General features: G+C 42.3%; 1 protein-coding gene across 1 annotated transcript in view; it reads left to right on the forward strand.

Annotated features, from left to right (window-relative positions):
* The window catches only part of RGCC (regulator of cell cycle), a 29,242-nt gene extending 9,186 nt beyond the window's left edge, over positions 1-20,056 (forward strand). The window contains exons 3-5 of the mRNA XM_005301482.4: positions 13,517-13,630; positions 18,131-18,193; positions 19,676-20,056. Coding sequence (XP_005301539.2) covers positions 13,517-13,630; positions 18,131-18,193; positions 19,676-19,683 — 185 coding nt within the window. The 3' untranslated portion in view covers positions 19,684-20,056. The remainder of the gene's footprint in view (positions 1-13,516; positions 13,631-18,130; positions 18,194-19,675) is intronic.
* Positions 20,057-20,698: the final 642 nt, after the last annotated feature.

Below are 20,698 nucleotides of genomic sequence, written 5' to 3' on the forward strand. Positions count from 1 at the left end.
AGAGTGTCAGCATGTGGAGCAGAAGGCTGATAGAGTAAACAATGCAGTGAAGTGTGAGCATGTTTATGTCCAAAGTAAATCGTGCTCTCTCTGGTTGTGACAGCTCTATTTCTTCCAAGACTTATTAACATTCATTTTTGACTGCAGCATTAGAACTATTAAGTATTTGACTTCATTTTTTAAAAAATCACAGACTTCTAGAGCAGTTAATGCTGAGTAGGGGCTGAGCTGTGCAACCTGTGAGTAAAAGCTCTGAGCCTTTGAACTGCATAATAATAAATATATGATTTAAAGAGGCTTTAAAATGAAGCTTTAAAATTTCCCCTGTGAAAACTTTAGGGATGAGATTTTCAAAAATGTTCAGTGTTGGTAAAAAGTCCCCTTGATTTCAGTGGGAGCAATGCTAGGCCAACACTAAGCACTTTTGAAAATCTTACCCTAAGTTGCCTCTTCTAGAATAGTATGATGAATATTATTTTTATAAAATATTTGAATATATCATTGCCTGTTTTAAAAGGGAAGGTCTGAAGATTTCCTTTTTCAGCTATTTACTATCCAGAAAGTTTCAATTGTTTAGCTCATGGAATATTGTATATTTACATGGCCTTACAGTGGGTTTTATGCTTTGAGGTTTAACTGTGTTCTGTGACAGCAAAGGCCAGTGAGAACCTTGAATTATTTCACCAAAATACAACCCACCCATCTTTACTCCAAACCCTTCATTTTGCAGCTTTTTCTTCATCCTATTCTAAGTATATCAACTGACCAGACTGACTTGGGTTCAGCTGGCAGCTTTATAAAATGGCAAAGGCTTTTACTGGGTTATTTCTTAAAAGATAGTCACTCAGGGATCATAATTTAACAAACACTAACTTGCCAGAGGAATAAAACTAGAAAGCCATAATAATAATTAGTGATAAGACGGATGTCACAGCTAGGAGTGTGTGGCATGGGTAGGAGCAACCATGTGATAGAACTTTGACATCAGCCTCTAGCTCAGGGATCGACAACCTTTGGCATGTGGCTTGTCAGGGTAAGCCCCCTGGCGGGCCGGGCCGGTTTGTTTACCTTCCGCGCCCCCAGGTTCGGCCGATCGTGGCTCCCACTGTCCGCGTGCCAAAGTGGGTATCAGGATGTGTTAGGAGTGCTGCTTCTAGGATGGTGGTGATGGTGAGGATTTTAAGGCTTGCACCCTTTCTGGAGTGTGTCTTTTGAACGATGCACAAAATACACAAACTGCCCTGGTCAGGATGTTTAGGGGAGGGCAAAGATTGAAGCTTCATTATCCCAGCCGTTTCTCTATCCTACATCCAGACTAAAGAAAGGCTGATATTTCATAACATAAAAATAATACATAACAAATAGAAGAAATGGGAAGTTGAGTGTAATAAATATAAATCAGAAGCTTAGAATTGTAGAAAGTTTATAAGAGATGCAAAGGGACACAAGGAGAAATCTATGGCCTGCAGAGTGAAGGACCATAAGAATGAGTTTAAGTATATTAGGAACAAAAAAAATCCTAACTATGGTATTGGTCCATTACTAGATGGAACTGGTAGAATCATCAATAATAACTCAGAAAAGGCTGAAGTGGTCAATACATTTTTCTGTTCTGTATTTGGGGGAAAAAACAGATGATTGATTATGATAACACCCTAGTACAGGGATCGGCAACCTTTGGCCCCTGGCCCGCCAGGGTAAACACCTTGGTGGGCCGGGCTGGTTTGTTTACCTGCCGCATCTGCAGGTTCGGCCAATCGCGGCTCCCACTGGCCCCGGTTCGCTGTCCCAGGCCAATGGGGGCGGCGGAAAGCGGTGATGAGCACATCCCTCGGCCCGCGCTGCTTCCCGCAGCCCCCATTGGCCTGGGACAGCGAACCGTGGCCAGTGGGAGCCGAGATCGGCCGAACCTGTGCATGCAGCAGATAAACAAACTGGCCAAGCCCACCAGGGTGCTTACCCTGGCGAGCCGCGTGCCAAAGGTTGCCAATCCCTGCCCTAGTATCTCAGGAGGATGCTAAATAGCAGCTACTAAAATTAGATATTTTTAAAAAAGAAGGTCCAGGTAACTTATTTGAACAAGAGTTTTAAAGGAGCTGCCCGATGAGCAGGCTGGACTTTACTGTTGATTTTCAATAAGTCTTAGAACACTGGGGAAGTTGCACAAAGCTGGAAGAAAGCTAGTGTGCCAACTTTTAAATAGGGTAAATGGGATGACGCAGGTTAATTATAGGCTTGTCAGTCTGACATCAGTCCAAGGCAAGAGAATGGAGTGGTTGAATGGGACTCAATTAATAAAGAATTAAAGGAGGGCAATATAATTAATGCCAGTCAACATGGGTTTATGGAAAATAGATCTTGTCAAACTAACTTGATATCTTTTTTTCATTGAGATTACAAGTTTGGTTGATAGCGGTAATAGTGTTGATGTAATATACCCGGACTTCTATATGGCATTTGACTTGGTACACATGACATTTTGATTAAAAACCTAGAATTGTGTAAAATTAACATGGCACACATTAAATGGATTAAAAACTGGCTAACTGATGGGTCTCAAAATGCAACTGTGGACAGGGAAGCATTAACAAGCAGGGCGTTTCTAGCAGGCTGCTGTATGGATCAGTTCTTGGCCCTAGGCTATTTAGCATTTTTATCATTGACATGGAAGAAAACATAAAATCATCACTGATAAAGTTGCAGATGATACAAAAATTGGAGGTGTCATAAATAATGAAAAGGACAGGTCACTGTTGCAGAGATATCTGGTAAACTGGTTGCAAATAAAACAACATGTGTTTTAATATGATCAAATATAAATGTATACATCTAGGAACAAAGAATGTAGGCCATATTTAAGGGATGGGGGACTCTATCCTAACGAGTAGGGATTCTGTAAAAGATTTGGAGGTTATCTTGGATAATCAGCTGAACATGAGCTCTCAGTATGATGCTGTGGGCAGAAGGGCTAATGCGATCCTTGGATATTGTAGTGGGGTGTACTACACCTTTTAAGAATAAAGGGGTCCAGAAGGCCCCATTCCAGGTCTTGGAATGAACAAGAGACCAGAAAATAGCCTGGTCGTGGAAGAGAGGAAGCTGTCTTGGGGATTTACGAGTTGGATCCTGGGGGGGCGTGGAGGGCAGGGGATAAAAACCCCAGGACACTGTTCCTTTAAGGGCCCAAGATCAGGAGCCCTGTTGTGTAGGGTGGAGCAGGGCTCCCCTCTCTTCCAGCCAGTCGAAAGGAGCTCTGTGGAGGAGGGCAGTATATAGACTGTCTTCTTCCTCAGAACAAGGGAGACACTGACAGGAGAAGGAAGCCAAAGCAAATGGGCTTAGCTCCAGTGAAAAAGTGCTAGGACTTGTGGCTTTAGGTGGAGCAGACTGACAGAGGAAGAGCTGTGGGTGTGGCAGCAGAACCAGAGCTAAGTATGAACTGTTGAATTACATAAGAACGGCCACACAGGGTCAGACCAATGGTCCATCTAGCCCAGTATCCTGTCTTCCAACAGTGTCTGATGCCAGATGCTTCAGGGGGATGAACAGAACACGGCAATTATTGAGTGATCCATCCCAACATTCAGTCTCAGCCTCTGGCAGTCAGAGGCTTAGGTACATGCAGAGCATGGGGTTGCATCCCCGACCACCTTGGCTAGTAGCCACTGGTGGATCTGTCCTCCATGACATTCATAACATCCCTGGCAATGAATTCCACAGGGTGACTCTGTGTTGTGTGAAGAAGTAATTCCTTTTGTTTGTTTTAAATTGCTGGCTATTAATTTCTTTGGGTGACCCTTGGTTCTTGTGTTATGTGAAGGGGTAAATAACACTTTCTTATTTGTTTTTCTCCACACTGTTCATGCTTTTATAAATCTCTATCTTATCCCGCCCTGCCTCTTTTCCAAGCTGAACAGTCCCAGTCTTTTTAATCTCTTCATATGAAAACTGTTCCATATCCTTCATCATTTTTGTGACCCTTCTCTGTACCTTTCCAATTCCAATATATCTTTTTTGAGATGAGGTGCCCAGAACTGCATGCATTCAAGTTGTGGGCATACCATGGATTTATATAGTATGATATTTTCTGTCTTATTATCTATCCCTTTCCTAATGATTCCTAACATTGTTAACTTTTTGACTGCCACTTCACATTGAGCAGATATTTTCAAAGAATTATCCACAATGACTCCAAGATCTCTTCCTTGAGTGGTAACTGCTAAGTTAGACCCCAGCATTTTGTATGTATATTTGGGATTGTTTTCCAGTGTTTTTTACTTTGCTTTTATCCACATTGAATTTCATCTGCCATTTTATTGCCCAGTCACCCAGTTTTGTGAGACCCCTTTAACTCTTCACCGTCTGTTTTGGACTTAACTATTTTGAGTCGTTTTGTACCATCTGCAAACTTTATCACCTCACTGTTTATTCCTTTTACCAGATCATTTATGAATATAATATATTGAACAGCATTGGTCCCAGTACAGATCTTTGAGGGATTCTGCTATTTACCTCTCTCCACTGTGAAAACTGACCATTTATTCCTCTCCCTTGTTTCCTATCTTTTAACCAGTTACTGATCCATGAGAGGACCTTCCCTCTTATCCCATGACTGCTTACTTTGTTTAAGAGCCTTTGGGGAGGGACCTTGTCAAATGCTTTCTGAAAGTCCAAATACACTATATCAACTGGATGACTCTTGTCCACATATTTGTTGACCCCCATAAAGAATTCTAGTAGAATTCTGAGTATGAACTTGATATTGGGGAGTCATTGAGGAGTGTTTTGATTATTTTGTGATTAAGGACTCTGAAGACTGTGTGAACTGTATTTGATGTTAAACCAGCCCCAGTTAGGGTGCTGCGAGTCACAACAGAAACTGTGTGAAATGCTTAAGGGGCCTGCAAGAGGAGGCTAACAAGGCCAAGATGCCTGCAAAGTGACTGATCTCTGGGTACCCAGGACTGTGGGTCACCTTGTTAGCCCCTGCCCTCAACATGAGGGAGTAGTAACAGTATCAGCTCCTAACACCACCAGCCTTTCAGCCACTCAAGCACTCTTCATTGGGCTATGCTAGTCATGTCTGTGCCTTGCGGGTTAACAAGAGCTTTCTGTAGATACCTTACATGATACCCCTTATGGATAAATACTCTGCAAGCCATGTTTGGTGTAGTGAGTTTGTCAGGGTTGAGCCAAAAGTTGTTTACAAAGAACAGGGGACCCTTTGCCAAGCGGTTTCTTTGTCATAGTAACCTGTGCTCAGTAAGTGGCTGTTCCGCTATAGATACATAAACAGGGGAATCCCAAGTAGGAGTAGAGAGGTTATTTTACCTCTGTACTTGGCACTGGTGTGACTGCTGCTGGAATACCACATCCAGTTCTGGTGTCCACAATTCAAGAAGGGTGTTGAAAAATAGGAGAAGGTTTAGAAAAGAGTCACAAGAATGATTAAAGGAATTAGAAAATATGCCTGATAGGAGCTCAGTGTATTTAGCTTAACAAAGAGAAGGTTAGGGAGTGACTTGATTATAGTCTAAAGCATCTACATGGGGAACAAATATGTCATAATGGGCTCTTCAGTATAGCAGAGAAAGGTAAAACATAGTCCAATGGTTGGAAGGTGGAGCTAGACAAATTCAGACTGGAAATAATAGTGAAAGTGACTGACCATTGGAACAATTTACCAAGGGTGGTGGTGGATTCTCCATCACTGACAATTTGTAAATCAAAATTGGATGTTTTTCTCAAAGATATGCTCTAGGAATTATTTTGGGGAAGTTGTTATACAGGAGGTCAGACTCGATGGTCACAATGGTTCCTTCTAACCTTGGAATCTGAATCAATACAAGTGAGTATTAGAAGTATTCTTTTAACAATGCTTTGCCTAAAATGGCTAGGATGGTTTTCAAGGTAAGAGAAATGCACTCATCTGGCCAATAACTTGACTTTCCACCGGTGAATGGGCAGGTGTATTTTCGCCTACTGAGAATGATAAAACTTGAACTCTTAATGAAGAAACAAGTCATGATAGTACTTGAGATGACTGGAGGATGACAATTCCATTTTGTGGCAACTTTTGAGGTTTAAAAATTTGCTTTTGCTCCATTTGGGAACAAAACTAAAATCTTTAAAATGTTTATGCAAAATCTCTCTCTTTCTCTCTTTGTGCTGGACCCCCAAACCCTTAAAGCTTTGTAGAAGCCAATACAGCTCCATGAAACAGCATATTTTAGTGAAAATGTTCCAACCAGCTCTAGTTATTAACCATTACGGAATGGGTTGTCAGTACTTTGACTGCTTGGAAAATGGGGAGAGAGAAAACTACAGAAATTGTTTTATAATTTATCAGTTGTTAAAAGTGGGTTGTTAAAAATTCAGATCAGTATATATTTATAAAGAAAAATAATTGTGTGAATAGCCCTAGATCAATTTACAAACTACTAAAGCTACTGCTTAATTAAAGCTTGTTTAATTTATTCAAGTTGCCCTTGCAAGTATTCAGCAAAAGGGGCATGTTATTCGATCTAGTTACCTATAAACTGAACAGAAGCTTGTGAGTTGACATGCTTTAAGCCCTGGTTTGAAATATAACATCCTCTATCATTGTATGTGGTGCCCGGATACTAAAATGAGGACTGTTTGAAAAATACATATAACTCATTCAATTCAGCTGGTTCTAAAAGCTTTAAAACAGAAAATTGCTTGAAATTAGTTGTGGTATTCTTTCCAATTGTAGTGTACTGAAAGTGTTGGTACACCTCTACCCCGATATAACGCGACCCGATATAACATGAATTCGGATATAATGTGGTAAAGCAGTGCTCCGGGGGGGAGGGGCTGCACACTCCAGCAGATCAAAGCAAGTTCGATATAACGCGGTTTCACCTATAACGCAGTAAGATTTTTTGGCACCTGAGGACAGCGTTAGATTGGGGTAGAGGTGTATTTAGGCATTCTTCTTCACCAGTGTTTCAATGGACTATACTCTTGGCCTCACTGCTGTTTATTTGAGGTGCTGTGAGTTATTCGACTTTATTATAATGCCAGTGTTTATGCTGCCATAGTTAAAGTTGTCTGTATCTTCCACTGTAAATATCCTACTCATGGTGCATGTAACTTGGCTATAAAAATGTTGTTTTAGTTGAAACTTTGTCTGCAGGCTGATCTCAGGAGGAAACATGTAATGTTTTTAAATGTGACTTACAATCTATTGGGCCTTACTCGATGTACAGTACAACACCAGGAAGACTCACATAATTAGAAGAGCAATGTCAATTGGATTTTTTTTTAGATTGGATAACTTTAAAAAAGGTGTCTGATGGACCATCTTTTAAATAGTGCATTTAGAATTTTGCTGCAAGCATCTAAGAACTCTTCTCTAATCACAACTGTGACATTTCAGGTGGATTGCATTTGATTTGGAAAAGTTGGGGTGGAAGTATAGGAGTGAAGAAGTCAAACTGAGATCATAAAAGAGGGCTAGAGATAAGCAACTATCCCTAGCCTTTTGAATGGGGAAGCCTCGAAGATGACTTTCATGCTGATAAGCTGCATTCCCACGTAACATATGTTGTTTGAATGCTGCTGTCTGGAGAGAACTGTGGTGAGCCTGTTGCGCTGAATTGCTGGACCAGCCTATGGAGTTGGTAGGAGGCCTTGTCTACCTTGAATAGGAACTGAGCTGGCAGCCTGCACTGCAGTGGCAGAAGGGCCGGCGCAACCCATTAGGCGACCTAGGCGGTCGCCTAGGGCGCTACAATTTGGGGGGTGGCGACCGCGGCGGTATTTTGGCGGCAGGACCTTCCGCCGCCTCTGTGGGGGGCGGCATTTTGGGGTGGGACCTTCCGCCGCCTAGGGCAGCAGAAAAGCTGGCGGCGCTCCTGCATGGCAGCTGTGAGACACCAGGAATATATAGCTGGTGGAAGAGGAGCAAGCAAATATTCTGGGAGCCCTCCATGTGTTTTCTCTGCATGTACCTCAACAGAGGAGGGAGTTAAAGCTACCATGAGAGGAGCAAGCAGACAGAACCAGCATAAGATTTAGGCCTGGTCTGCACCTAAAACTTAGATTGACCTAGCTACATTGTTCAGGGCTGTGAAAAATTTTGTGCCCTGTGTGACATAGCTAGGTTGGCCTAACTTCCACCATGGATGCAGATAAGTCAACAGAAGAATTCTTCATAGGGTCTTCTAGCCACTACCTCTCAAGGAGGTGGATTTACTACAGTGACATAAAAACCCCTTCTGTTGCTTTAGCAAGTGTCTATGCTACAGCAGTGTAGCTGCAGCAGTGGCACTGTAGTGCCTGTAGTGCAGTCATGCCCAGGGAAACACCAAAAAACAAGTACAACAAAATCATCTATAGGCATCCCACTTAAGCAGAATCACCATCTGCACTGAGCAGCATTGCCCTAAAGCATAATGAGGTTTAAATTTGTTTCCTGGGAGATGTCCTAATTAAATGAAGTGCATTACTGAATTCAGATTAAAATGTTAGTTTTGTAGAACTACATCTTTCAGGTTGTTAGCTCCTAATGTGGGAGCTGGCAGCTCTTGGTATCTTCAACACAATAACAACTCTTCCATTCACTGGAACTGTGATTAATACTTTTCAAGAACTGGGTGTCATGGGGCCATTATTATGAAAAGAAGTACAGGTCCCCTAGCCTTAGAGAAGTGTTGATGTTGAAAAAAACTAAAAACTTTGCCCCACATCCCAAACCAAATAACATTTATAAGGGGATTAGACCTATTGCTTTTCCATAACACATTCAGCCTTTCTCCACAAATCATAAAATAAGAGTGCAGAATATCATCTCTGGAGAAGGTATCATGGGGTTGGCATCTCAGAGCCCTGTATAAAAGAACTCTATTAAAAAAATTATCCAAAGACACAAGATCTAAAAAAGCAGAAGGCGCAATATCAAGAGTTATAGGCAAAGGAAATGAGATGTTTATAGATGAATTTTGAAGAAAGGTAGAGTAGATTAGGCAGAAAGAGGGAGAAGAAATTTGTCAGAGGTAGGAACAAATGATGTTTCACTCCCCTGTGGTGGTCAGATTGTGTGAAGTATCAGAAGCGGCTGTTGCTAATAATAGTGGCTGATGTGCATCTCTTCTCTCAACGTAATTTTGCATACTGCCTTAGATTACCACACATTGTATTTATTCAGCATTGACATTGCAATTGCAGTGTTACACCCTGACCCTGCTTTTGTGGGGCATTGTTTGCTCCACAAGTTTGCTACATGTTTTTTAATGGTATTTTTAAAACAGTTCAGTCTAACATTTTTTTTCTGGCCATTGTGAATCAGGCAAGGCACATGAGGACTTCAAATTAGGTTGGGTAACTACTGAATTTGATGGAATTAAACAAGGGATAAATTTGGCACACTGTGACATTTCTCTCTCTCGCTTATTCTGGACTGTATCTGATGCTTCTTCCAGAAATTATTTGTCTGAGGGCGCAGACATTTACCATACGTGTAGTTTGACATCTATATTTAAGGAGGGGCCGCTCCAGCCAGGCCAACGGGGACGCATGTGTGTGTGTGGCAAATTCCGTGCCTGCCCACAGGGGTGCCATTTCAGATTTGGGGGAGGGGCGCGAGAGCAGTGTCAACTTTAACTGTAATTCCAGGGGCTACTTAGGCAACTGAATACTCTTGTATTTTGGCAGATAATAACTTAGACATTATCTGACAGGAGCACTGTATCTAATTCCTATATCAAGAAAGAAAATTAAATAAATATTAGACCCACTCAGCTCTAATACTAATGTGTTCTGACCAGTGTTCCCTCTAATTTTTTACGTCCATGTGCGGAATGAATTTTGTTATGTGCATCAATATGGAGGTGCACCTTCATATTGGTGCACATAACAAATTCATGTGCTGGGGGTGGAGCCGAGGGGTTTGGAGTGCAGGAGGGGGCTCAGGGCTGGGGCAGAGGGCTCCGGGATGAGGGCTCTGGCTGGGGTGCAGGCTCTGGGGTTGGGCTGGGGATGAGGGGTTTGGGGTGCAGGAGGGGGCACAGGGTTGGGGCAGGGGGTGAGGGGTCCAGCTAGGGGTGAAGGCTCTGGGGTGGGGCCTGGGATGAGAGGTTTGGGGTGCAGGAGGGAGCTTAGGGCTGGGGCAGAGGGTTAGGGTGCAGTGGGGCGTGGGCTCTGGGATGCGGCTGGGGATGAGGGGTTTGGGGTGCAGGCTGCCCCGGGGCTGTGGTGGGGGGAGAGGACTCCCCCCAGCTCTCTCCCCGGCTGCGGCAGCTCCGGCGGTGCTGGGCTGGGCTGAGGGCTCCTCCCCCAGCTGTGGCAAGTCCGGGGCAGGTCCGTGCTAGGGCCAGCAGGGAGAGATGCCGGTTCTGACATTTTGTGGCAAGTTACTTAAGGGACACTGGTTAGATTTAAAACTTTTAATGTATATTCTTACTCAGATACTCTTACCAGGGGCGGCGCTAGCTTTTTTGCTGCCCCAAGCACGGCAGGCAGGCTGCCTTCAGGGGCTTGCCTGCGGGAGATCCCCTGTCCCGCGGATTTGGCGTACCCCCCGCAGGCATGCTGCCGAAAGCTGCCTGACTGCCACCCTCACAGGGACCGGCAGAGTGCCCCCTGTGGCTTGCAGTCCCAGGCACACGCTTGGTGCGCTGGTGCCTGGAGCCGCCGCTGACTCTTACTAAAGTCAGAAGGGACCATCATGGTCATCTAGTCTAACTTTCTGCACATTGCAGGCCACAGAACCTCATCCACTCACTCCTGTAATAGAACTGTAGCCTCTGGCTGAGTTACTGAAGTCCTCAAATCATGGTTTAAAGCAGGGGTTGGCAACCTTCGGCACGTGGCCCATCAGGGTAATCCACTGGCAGGCTGCGAGACATTTTGTTTACGTTGACTGTCCTCAGGCACGCCCCCCGCAGCTTCCAGTGGCCGCGGTTTGCCGTTCCCGGCCAACGGGAGCTGCGGGAAGCAGTGCAGGCTGCAGGGACCTGGTTTAAAGACTTCAAGTTACAGAAAATTCACCATTTATGTTAGTTTAAATGTGCAAGTTACCCATGCCCCGTGCTGCAGAGGAAGGCGAAAAACCCACAAGGTCTCTGCCAATCTGACCTGGGGAAGAATTCCTTCCTGTCCACAGATATGGTGATCAGTCAGACCCTGAGCATGTGAGCAAAACCCACCAGGCAGATACCTGGTAAAGAATTCTCTGCAGTAACTCAGAGCCCATATCTCATGTCTCTTCTCCAGCTGTTGGGGATTTTTGTTACAGGCAGTCACGGATGGGCCACACGCCATTGTAGGCAGTCCTGTCATACCATCCCCTCCAGAAACTTATCAAGCTCAGTCTTGATGCTAGATAGGTTTTTTGCCCCCACTGCTCCCCTTGGGAGGCTGCTCTAGAACTTCACTCCTCCGATGGTTAGAAACCTTTGCCTAATTTCAAGCCTAAACTTGTTGATGGCCAGTTCATATCCATTTGTTCTGGGGTCCACATTGGTGCTTAATTTAAATAACTCCTCTCCCTCCCTCCTATTTATTCCTCTGATGTATTTATAGGGAGCAATCATACCTCCCCTCAGCCTTCTTTTGGTTAGGCTAAACAAGTCAAGCTCTTTGAGTCTCCTTTCATAAGGTAGGTTTTCCATTCCTCAGATCATCCTAGTAGCCTCTCTCTGCATCTGTTCCAGTTTGAATTCATCTTTTGTAAACATGGGAGACCAGAATTGCATACTGTATTCCAGATGAGGTCTCACCAGTGCTCTGTATAATGGTAGTAACACTTCCCTGTTTCTACTGGAAATACCTTGCCTGAAGCACACTTGGACTGCATTAGCCTTTTTCAAGGCTGCATCACATTGACGGTTCATATTCATCCTGTGATCAACCAGCACACCCAGGTCTTTCTCCTCCTCTGTCACTTCCAACTGATAAGTCCCCAGTTTATAGCAAAAATTCTTGTTGTTAATCCCTAAATGCATGACTTTGTACTACTAAATATCATCCCATTTCTATTACTCCAGTTTATAATGTCATCCAGATCTTCTTTTATATTTCAATCCTCCTCTGTATTGGCAATACCTCACAACTTTGTGTCATCCGGAAATTTTATTAGCACACTCCCACTTTTTGTGCCAAGGTCAATAATAAAAATGTTAAATAAGATTGATCCCAAGACTGATCCCTGAGGAACTCCACTAGTAACCTCTCTCTAGCCTGACAGTTCATCTTTCAGTATGACCTATTGTAGTCTCCTCTTCAACCAGTTCCTGTTCACCTTTCAGTGCTCATATTAATCCCCATCTTCTCCAGTTTTACTAATAATTTATCATGTGTAACTGTATCAAGTGCCTTACTGACATCCAGGTAGATTAGATCTACTGCATTTCTTTTGTCTAAAAAATCAGTTATCTTCTTAAAGAAAGATTTTAGTAACTTTGTTACTACTTCCTGAATACATCATAGAATATCAGGGTTGGAAGGGACCTCAGGAGGTCATCTAGTCTAACCCCCTGCTCAAGGCAGGACCAATTCCCAACTAAATCATCCCAGCCAGGGCTTTGTCAAGCCTGACCTTAAAAACCTCTAAGGAAGGAGATTCCGCCACCTCCCTAGATAACCCATTCCAGTGCTTCACCACCTTCCTAGTGAAAAAGTTTTTCCTAATATCCAACCTAAACCTCCCCCACTGCAACTTGAGACCATTGCTCCTTGTTCTGTCACCTGGTACCATTGAGAACAGTCTATGATCCATCCTCTTTGGAACCCCCTTTCAGGTAGTTGAAAGCAGCTATCAAATCCCCCCTCATTCTTCTCTTCTGCAGACTAAATAATCCCAGTTCCCTCAGCCTCTCCTCATAAGTTATGTGCTCCAGCCCCCTAATAATTTTCATTGCCCTCTGCTGGACTCTTTTCAATTTTTCCACATCCTTCTTGTAGTGTGGGGCCCAAAACCGGACACAGTACTCCAGATGAGGCCTCACCAATGCCAAATAGAGGGGAATGATCACGTCCCTCGATCTGCTGGCAATGCTCCTACTTATACAGCCCAAAATGCCATTAGCCTTCTTGGCAACAAGGGCACACTGTTGACTCATATCCAGCGTCTCGTCCACTGTAACCCCTAGATCCTTTTCTGCAGAACTGCTGCCTATTACTTTCTATCATTTAGGCTTACTTTTTGCAGTTCACCAAACTTGGAACAGATCATTTAACTTTAGGAAACATCCTAACAGCCCTTTCTTATCATAATCGCCTGTTAATCAGTCTCTTTATAAACAAAATTCTGACTCCCTGCCTCAGGGGTGCAAGCTGGGAGCAGCACATCTCCTTTCTCCTCTGCTGAATTCATTGCATTGCACACTCTGGCTGCCAGTCTGAGGCTTGCAATTTTTGGGGGGAGGGGCAATGCCGCAGCCATACCCCCCCAAACACCACCTATGATGTTTACATTGTTTTGTTTTGTTACTGTTATAAACTTGCCATGGGCATTGGTCTTAATTTCTAATGCTTAGAATTTGTCTTACAGGTGCAGATTCACTCTACAGAAACAGTTTTAGCTTCAGTGATGAAAAACTTAACTCTCCAACAATGTCAATTCCAACTCCAACTTTACCATCTCCAGCAGTAACTCCTTGTAAAGGTAAATCTCATAGTAACTTTATTTTAAATGTTTAAGTTTCTTCTGAACTCTGAGTGGTGCAGACTCATCTCTGTCAAATGTTAATCTACTGATATTAAAGATGTGAACAAATTCCTGAGTGTTAGTATTAAGACTACTTCAAACATAAGTCCTACTAGTATCTGTGCTAAACACAATGGCACATTAGGTGCAATGTCTGCAATAACCAGTGGTTCATAGGTGGGCCTGCTAACTGTATTAGCTATGAATCTACAGCATTAAAGGAAACATTAGTTTTTGGCTGATCTAAAATTGTGATGTGTTTTACTAAATACTTCCTTGAATGGTTTTATTTTCACTGTAGAGAACTCATGTTACAACTTGAATGTACACAAAAACGCTTAACTTGAGTGCAGGGGTGCTTTTAATGTGAGTTGTCTGGCCTGTCATGGCAGATGTGCTAACTCAAGCTGTAGCCTAACTTGTCAGCTGCTGACACAATCACTCTTTGCAGTGTCACTGGTCTCACTTGACCTAGGCTAACTTGAGAAGCCTTAACTTGAGCGCAGATAACTCAAGTTACCTTACGTCTTTTCTGAAGAGTGATGTCTGCACTGCAGCTGGGAGTATGCTTCCCAGTGGGGATAGGCAGACTTGTGCTAGCTCTGCTCGTGCTAGCATGCTAAAAATAGCAGAGTGCCAAAGTGGTCCAGCTAGTGGCTCGGGCTGGCCAACTGAGTTTGTTCTCAAGGGGCTAGCCTGAGCCATGCCGCCATGGTCATGCTGCTATTTTAAGGCAGTAGAGCGAGCAGAGCTAGCATGGATCAATCTGTCCATGCTGGGAACCACACTCCCAGCTGCAGGGTAGACATACTCTAAGCCAATGAAAGGAACAGGCATATATCCATGCTACACAGAGCTTTCACATACAGTAGCACCTCAGAGTTACGAACTGACCGGTCAACCACACACCTCATTTGGAACCGGAAGTACGCAATCAGACAGCAGAGACCAAAAAAAAAAAGAAAGGAAAAAAAACAAATACTGTGCAGTACTGTGTTAAATGTAAACTACTAATAAATAAAGGGGAAGTTTAAAAAAAGATTTGCTAAGGTAAAGAAACTGTTTCTGTGCTCATTTCATTTAAATTAAGATGGTTAAAAGCAGCATTTTTCTTCTGCATAGTAAAGTTTCAAAGCTATATTAAGTCAATGTTCAGTTGTAAACTTTTGAAAGAACAACCATAATGTTTTGTTCAGAGTTACATACAACCTCCATTCCCAAGGTGTTCATAACTCTGAGGTTCTACTGTACTTGCTCAAGTATTTTTCCCACCTTCATTTATATTATCTGCATACATGTATGGAGACCTACTGTCACATTCCAGGGTGCAATCCAGACCAGTGAGGGGTTGTCACCACCTGCCCCACAACCTTGGGTGCCTCACAATGCTAGCTGTTGTAGCTCCCCACTGGGTGCTCACAAACAGTCTGCCAGCATGCAAGTCGCACCCTGAGTGTTTGTGTATAGCAGGGATCAGCAACCTCTGGCACACAGCTTGCCAGGATAAGCACCCTGGCGGGCCGGGCCAGTTTGTTTACCTGCTGCGTCTGCAGGTTTGGCTGATCGCGGCTCCCACTGGCTGCAGTTCGCCATCCCAGGCCAATGGGAGTGGCGGGAAGCGGCGCGGGCCTAGGGATGTGCTGGCCCTGGTCCAGCAGCTCTGCTCCAAGTAGCCTGTCAGTCACACTCTGGCTTCCACAAGCCTTGGTTACTACTTGCATCCCCAATACACTCCCAGATCTGAATTTTCCCAGACACCTGTGGTCTGCACTGTCCAAACCTCTCCTGGACAGTTCAGATATTAAAGGTCTGTTGCCCCTGTAACGGTCAATATTAAAGTTTACTGCTTTACCTGGAGTTAACAAACAGTTCAGTTTAAACACAACACTGGATTAGTTTAGATTAAAAATAAAACAAGTTCATTTAACTACAAAGAGAGTTTTAAGTGAGTACAAATATATGGTATTAAATTCAGAAATGGTTACAAGAGAAATAAAGATAAAACACTTTCTAGTAGCTAAAACATAACAAGCTAGACTTGGTTTAAGGTAAAATCCTTATCACAGGTTCCAAGCAACATGGTTGAGCAACTTCTCAGGTCAGGATCTCATCGCAAAGTCTTAGGTAAAAGAGAGAGTCTGGGGTGTTTTTGCCCCTCACTTTTATAGTCCAGTCACCCTTTGAAATGCAAATTTCTGAGGATTACCCATAGATAAAGTTCATTCCAGCTGTGAGGAAGCAGACATGGAGTCTCATGGGGAAAGAAGTTCCATGCTGTTGTTTGCTAAAAGGCAGATCGATCTGTTCCTGCTTCCCTTCATTTGCCAAAGAATAGCTACTTGACCGGTGATTGCCAATCAACTTTGATGACACCTGGCTAGAGGTGTCAGCTTGTCCTTTATATTTGAGAAACCAGTTTACTCCTTTCCTTGACTTGTCTGGTAAACACACTGTAGTCATAATTTCAGTTTATGTTCATAACTCTTAGTACGCATTTCGTACACACGTTACACAAGAATATAAATGATCAGTGTGTTTTTAGTTTTTAAATGATACGGTAACTCCTCACTTAAAGTCGTCCCGGTTAACGTTGTTTTGTTGTTACGTTGCTGATCAATTAGGGAACATACTCTTTTAAAGTTGTGCAATGCTCCCTTCTAACGTCGTTTGGCAGCCGCCTGCTTTGTCCACTGCTTGCAGGAAGAGCAGCCCGTTGCAGCTAGCTGGTGGGGGCTTGGAACCAGGGTGGACCGGCAGCCCCCCCATCAGCTTTCCGCTCCCCTAAATTCCCTGTGCTGCAGCTGCCCAGCAGGCTAGCAATTGCAGCTGTCCCTCCCCCCACTGCCATGTGCTGCTCCTGCCCTCTGTCTTGGAGCTGCTCCCAGAGACTCCTGTTTGCTGTGCAGGGGGGGAAGAGAGGGGACTAATGTCAGGGTGTCCCCCTCCCCCCTGCTCCTGCACCCCACTTACCCCTTCTCCATATAGAGCAGGGAGGGGACACAGACAGAGAGAGAGCTTGGGGCAGCAGCTGCTGTCTCAACTTCCTGATCCACTTAAAAAGACAATGCACTTAAGAATGGCTCAGTTTACTTAAAGGGGCAGTGTGCATCTCTCTCTCTCTCTCTCTCCCCCACACACAAGGTGTGTGTCTGTCTCTGTCTGCTATGCTGTCTCCCCTCCCTCGTGTTCGTGCTGTCTTGTGTGAGAGGCTACTGAGGGCTCAGCCGAGTGCTAGTTCATCATTTAGCAGCAAGGCATTCCCTGGGAAATATCCCTCCCTCTTTCACCCTCTAACTTCACCACCTCAACCAAGCTTCACAATCATCATAGCTGTGAACAGTATTAAATTGTTTGTTTAAAACGTATACTGTGTGTATATCTATATAATCTATAGTTTTTTGTCTGTTGAAAAAAATGTCCCTGGAACCTAATTCCCCCATTTACATTAATTCTTATGGGGAAATTGGATTCGCTTAACACTGTTTCACTTAAAGTCGCATTTTTCAGGAACATAACTACAACATTAAGCGAGGAGTTACTGTACCTCACAAGGCATATTTTGTAGAAAGATTAATTCAATAGTGTGAATACAGAGGTGCTCAGGGTTACACCTACCCATATGTGAACACGTATGCTGACATGCCATATATTTAATTTAAATTCCTTACATAAACTAAGCTAAGGCAATATTAAGGCTGTGCAATTGAGCACCCATTTCAGGGAATGTGGAGGGATTTACTTAGGAGGAAAGATAAAAAGCTACATATGTACAGTTTGATTAAGCCATCTAAGGGAAGGTGGGACATAACCTTACAAATATCAGAAGGTTGTAAATAACAAAGAGAAGAATTAACTATTTAACTTGGTATTAGGGGGTATTAATGAGAAGTAATGGGATCCAATTAAGCTGGCAGCAGAGACTCAGCAAAGAATTAGACTGACTATCCGGAAGCTATTTCTGAGAGCAAGGTTTATTTGATTGTGGAATACTCTCTAGAATGAAGTGATAGAAGCCACTTGCAATCTTAAAAAACTGGATTTATGTATAAATGCTAGAATACTAGAATTTATACATAAATAACAATTCTTCACTAGCAAGCAGTGGACATCTAACAGTGATGGAAAAAGCTTAACTTCTAATTTTTAAGGAAACAAAATGAGTTTTGCTCTAATGTCATTATGTGAATAATTCCCTAAAAGAAAGGAATCAAAATTTTAGGCCAGATATCAGGACAGTCTTTTCTCAGAAGCATTTGGACATTGCAGTATGACTATTAAAGGAAGAGGTCAAGGAATCCTCTCTGAAGATAATCAAGAAGAGATTAGATACTACTGGGAATAATGTTGGGAGTTGTCCTTCAAAATTCAAGTGGTTTCTAATGGCCTTTATTTGCCTCAGTGGCAGAGACTTACATTTTTTCACTTATAAACAGTGCTGACTGTACTCTTATTTTGCAGCAAAGCTTGGAGACACAAAAGAACTAGAAGACTTTATTGCTGATCTTGACAGGACATTAGCAAGTAAGTAGATTCACTTTGTGTGGTACCTTAAAAATGATGGAAGTCAAAGTATTTACAATACAAAATATCAGTGGAGATGGGGTTGGGGGGGGAGAACAGTATTTTTACATAATTTCCTTTAAAATATTAGAGTTCTTTTTGTGTCTTTTGTTGTGGGAGAAGTAATGGGGTAGAACATGGGGACAGATCTGCCTTTGTCCATGTATTTGTACTTTTAGGTCTCCTTAGTCTCCTTTTCCTGCTACGTAGATGCTCTCATTTCTCTACTCCCCTCCCTCCTTGTATATTTTCCCACTTTTTAGCAGCCAAATTCAACTTGATTTTGACTAGCACTTTCTTACATATAGTATTTTGGGACATAAAACAAACCATATATCATGAAGTTGCTTTGATAGTACACCTATTATGCAAGCAAGAGTTCTTCAAAAACTGATTTAACACAGTGAAAAACAGGCTTGTGTTTCATAGTCCTGTAAGTCTAAATAACTGGCCAGTAACTATGAATGACTGGTATAAATGTAAATATTAGACTGCTATCATTGTCTTTACAAAATGATTATGGAAAGGAAGTCCATACCTTATACTTTAAATAAAAAAAAAAAAAAAATCAGTTGATCTAGCCTCCATTAAATACAGACCAAATTTGTCACTACCTGACAATCTGTTATTCAGTTACATTATTCTTTGGCTCTTCATTGGGCTATGGAACAACACTTCTTTTTTTAAATATTGTGTTATATCTATTCCTCTTCTCACAGTTTGCCTGTGCTGTTCATTTGGGCCATGGACTTGTATTCCTTTGCATGCAACCAGAGTGTTGAGCCCCCTGGGGCCTAAATAGGCAGTACAGACAAAGAACGAAAGGTGTAACACAAATTGTTTGTTTGTTGTTTTTAAATCCTTTGTTTCCCCTTCTTTGTATTTTTTAAGCCTTAGTTGATTTCCTTGAGTTTAACTCAAGACAACTTCTTTTATGATCGTAAACTTGTGTTATGATCTGGCTTATTTGTGATTAGCCCTTGCTGTCTTCTCACTTGTATCTTAATTCTGGCCTAGTTTCACTTATTTTAAGTATTTTCTTATTTACTATCTTTTGCAATGGATCCATTCTAGAGCTATTCATTCTTTACCAGTGAGATTAATGCAGTGAAAAAGGCCAACTTCAGTCTTATATTACTATCACATATTTTGAGTTCTACTATATAGTTGGGGTTATGCAACAACCTACACTTACTTGTGCAGATGCCTTTGGATACCTAAGATGCCTTTGGATACATTAGAACAGTGATTTTCTTAAACCTTTACAACTTTACAATCTTTATAACTTTTTGGCTTCTATATATATTTTTTGGCTTTCCCCTCTTTCACGTCAATTAAACAGCAGACAATTTAAGAAACGGGACATCAAATATGACATTTTGTCAGTGAAACGTAATCTTGTTAAGTGTAGCATTCGGGATTTCTCATCTTTCATGTTTACAGGTATGTGAAGCAAAGGGATTTTTGGCATCATCCCTGTCTACAGATAATTCCTTGAAAGATGCAATGAAGACCTAATGATATGGATCACTGAAAGCCGCTGCCATGTCTGACAACTGTCAACTTTGCTATCCAGCATATTCATCTTCTGAACATAACAATAGTCACCTTCTCTAAGCATTTAACTGATGACATCAGTTTTGTTACTTTGCAGCAGGCAGGATCAGATAACTTAAATGTGCTGATACTATATTTTTTTCTTAAAAATATAGCTTAAATTTTAATTTAAAATTGCTTTTATGAAAATATATTTGTAATTTTATATAGTTGGAAACTTTAATGCTTTTAATATATTTTTGTATACAAATAAAACCTGAACTGAAATCTAGCTGTCTAAAATCTCTTTGTGGGTTTAAGAAGATTAATTTATTAAGTTTCAAACTCATCTCAGTTCCCGAGAACATGCATCAGATTTTAAAATGTCTGATAACTTATTTCATGATAGGCAAAATAACAAAATGCAGGCTTTATGCAAAACTTTACATTTTTCTCAATTAAAGGGCCAACGTTGGTTAAATGTGAGTATTACATATTAAATGCCTAGGGAATAGAATCAATTGAGCCAAATGCTGATCTCACACGAGGATAAGTCTGGTATATTTCTACGGACTTCAATACCCCTTAGAGTGTGTGTGTGTGTGTGTGTGTGTGTGTGTGTGTGTGTGTAAGAGCTTTCAAGCCCTATCTAAGAGACCCCCTTAATGAACTTCCAAGCTTTGGTGGTGTCATTTAAATGTTAATATTATTGAATGCACCACTCTAAATCAAACACTGATTGGGAGCCAACACACTTAGGCCAAGATATTTAAAGGTGCTTAGGCTGAGTGGAGCAATGCCTAAGTGACAATCCCATTGACTTTCAGTAAGATTTAGGCTCCTACATACCTAAGTCACTTTTCAAAGTGTGACTTAGCCATGTAAGTCACTTATGGTCAGATCCACACAGGTATTTAGGTAACTGCCTTT

Source organism: Chrysemys picta, chromosome 1 (genome assembly GCF_011386835.1).
Source record: "Chrysemys picta bellii isolate R12L10 chromosome 1, ASM1138683v2, whole genome shotgun sequence".
NCBI classification, from domain to species: Eukaryota; Metazoa; Chordata; order Testudines; family Emydidae; genus Chrysemys; species Chrysemys picta.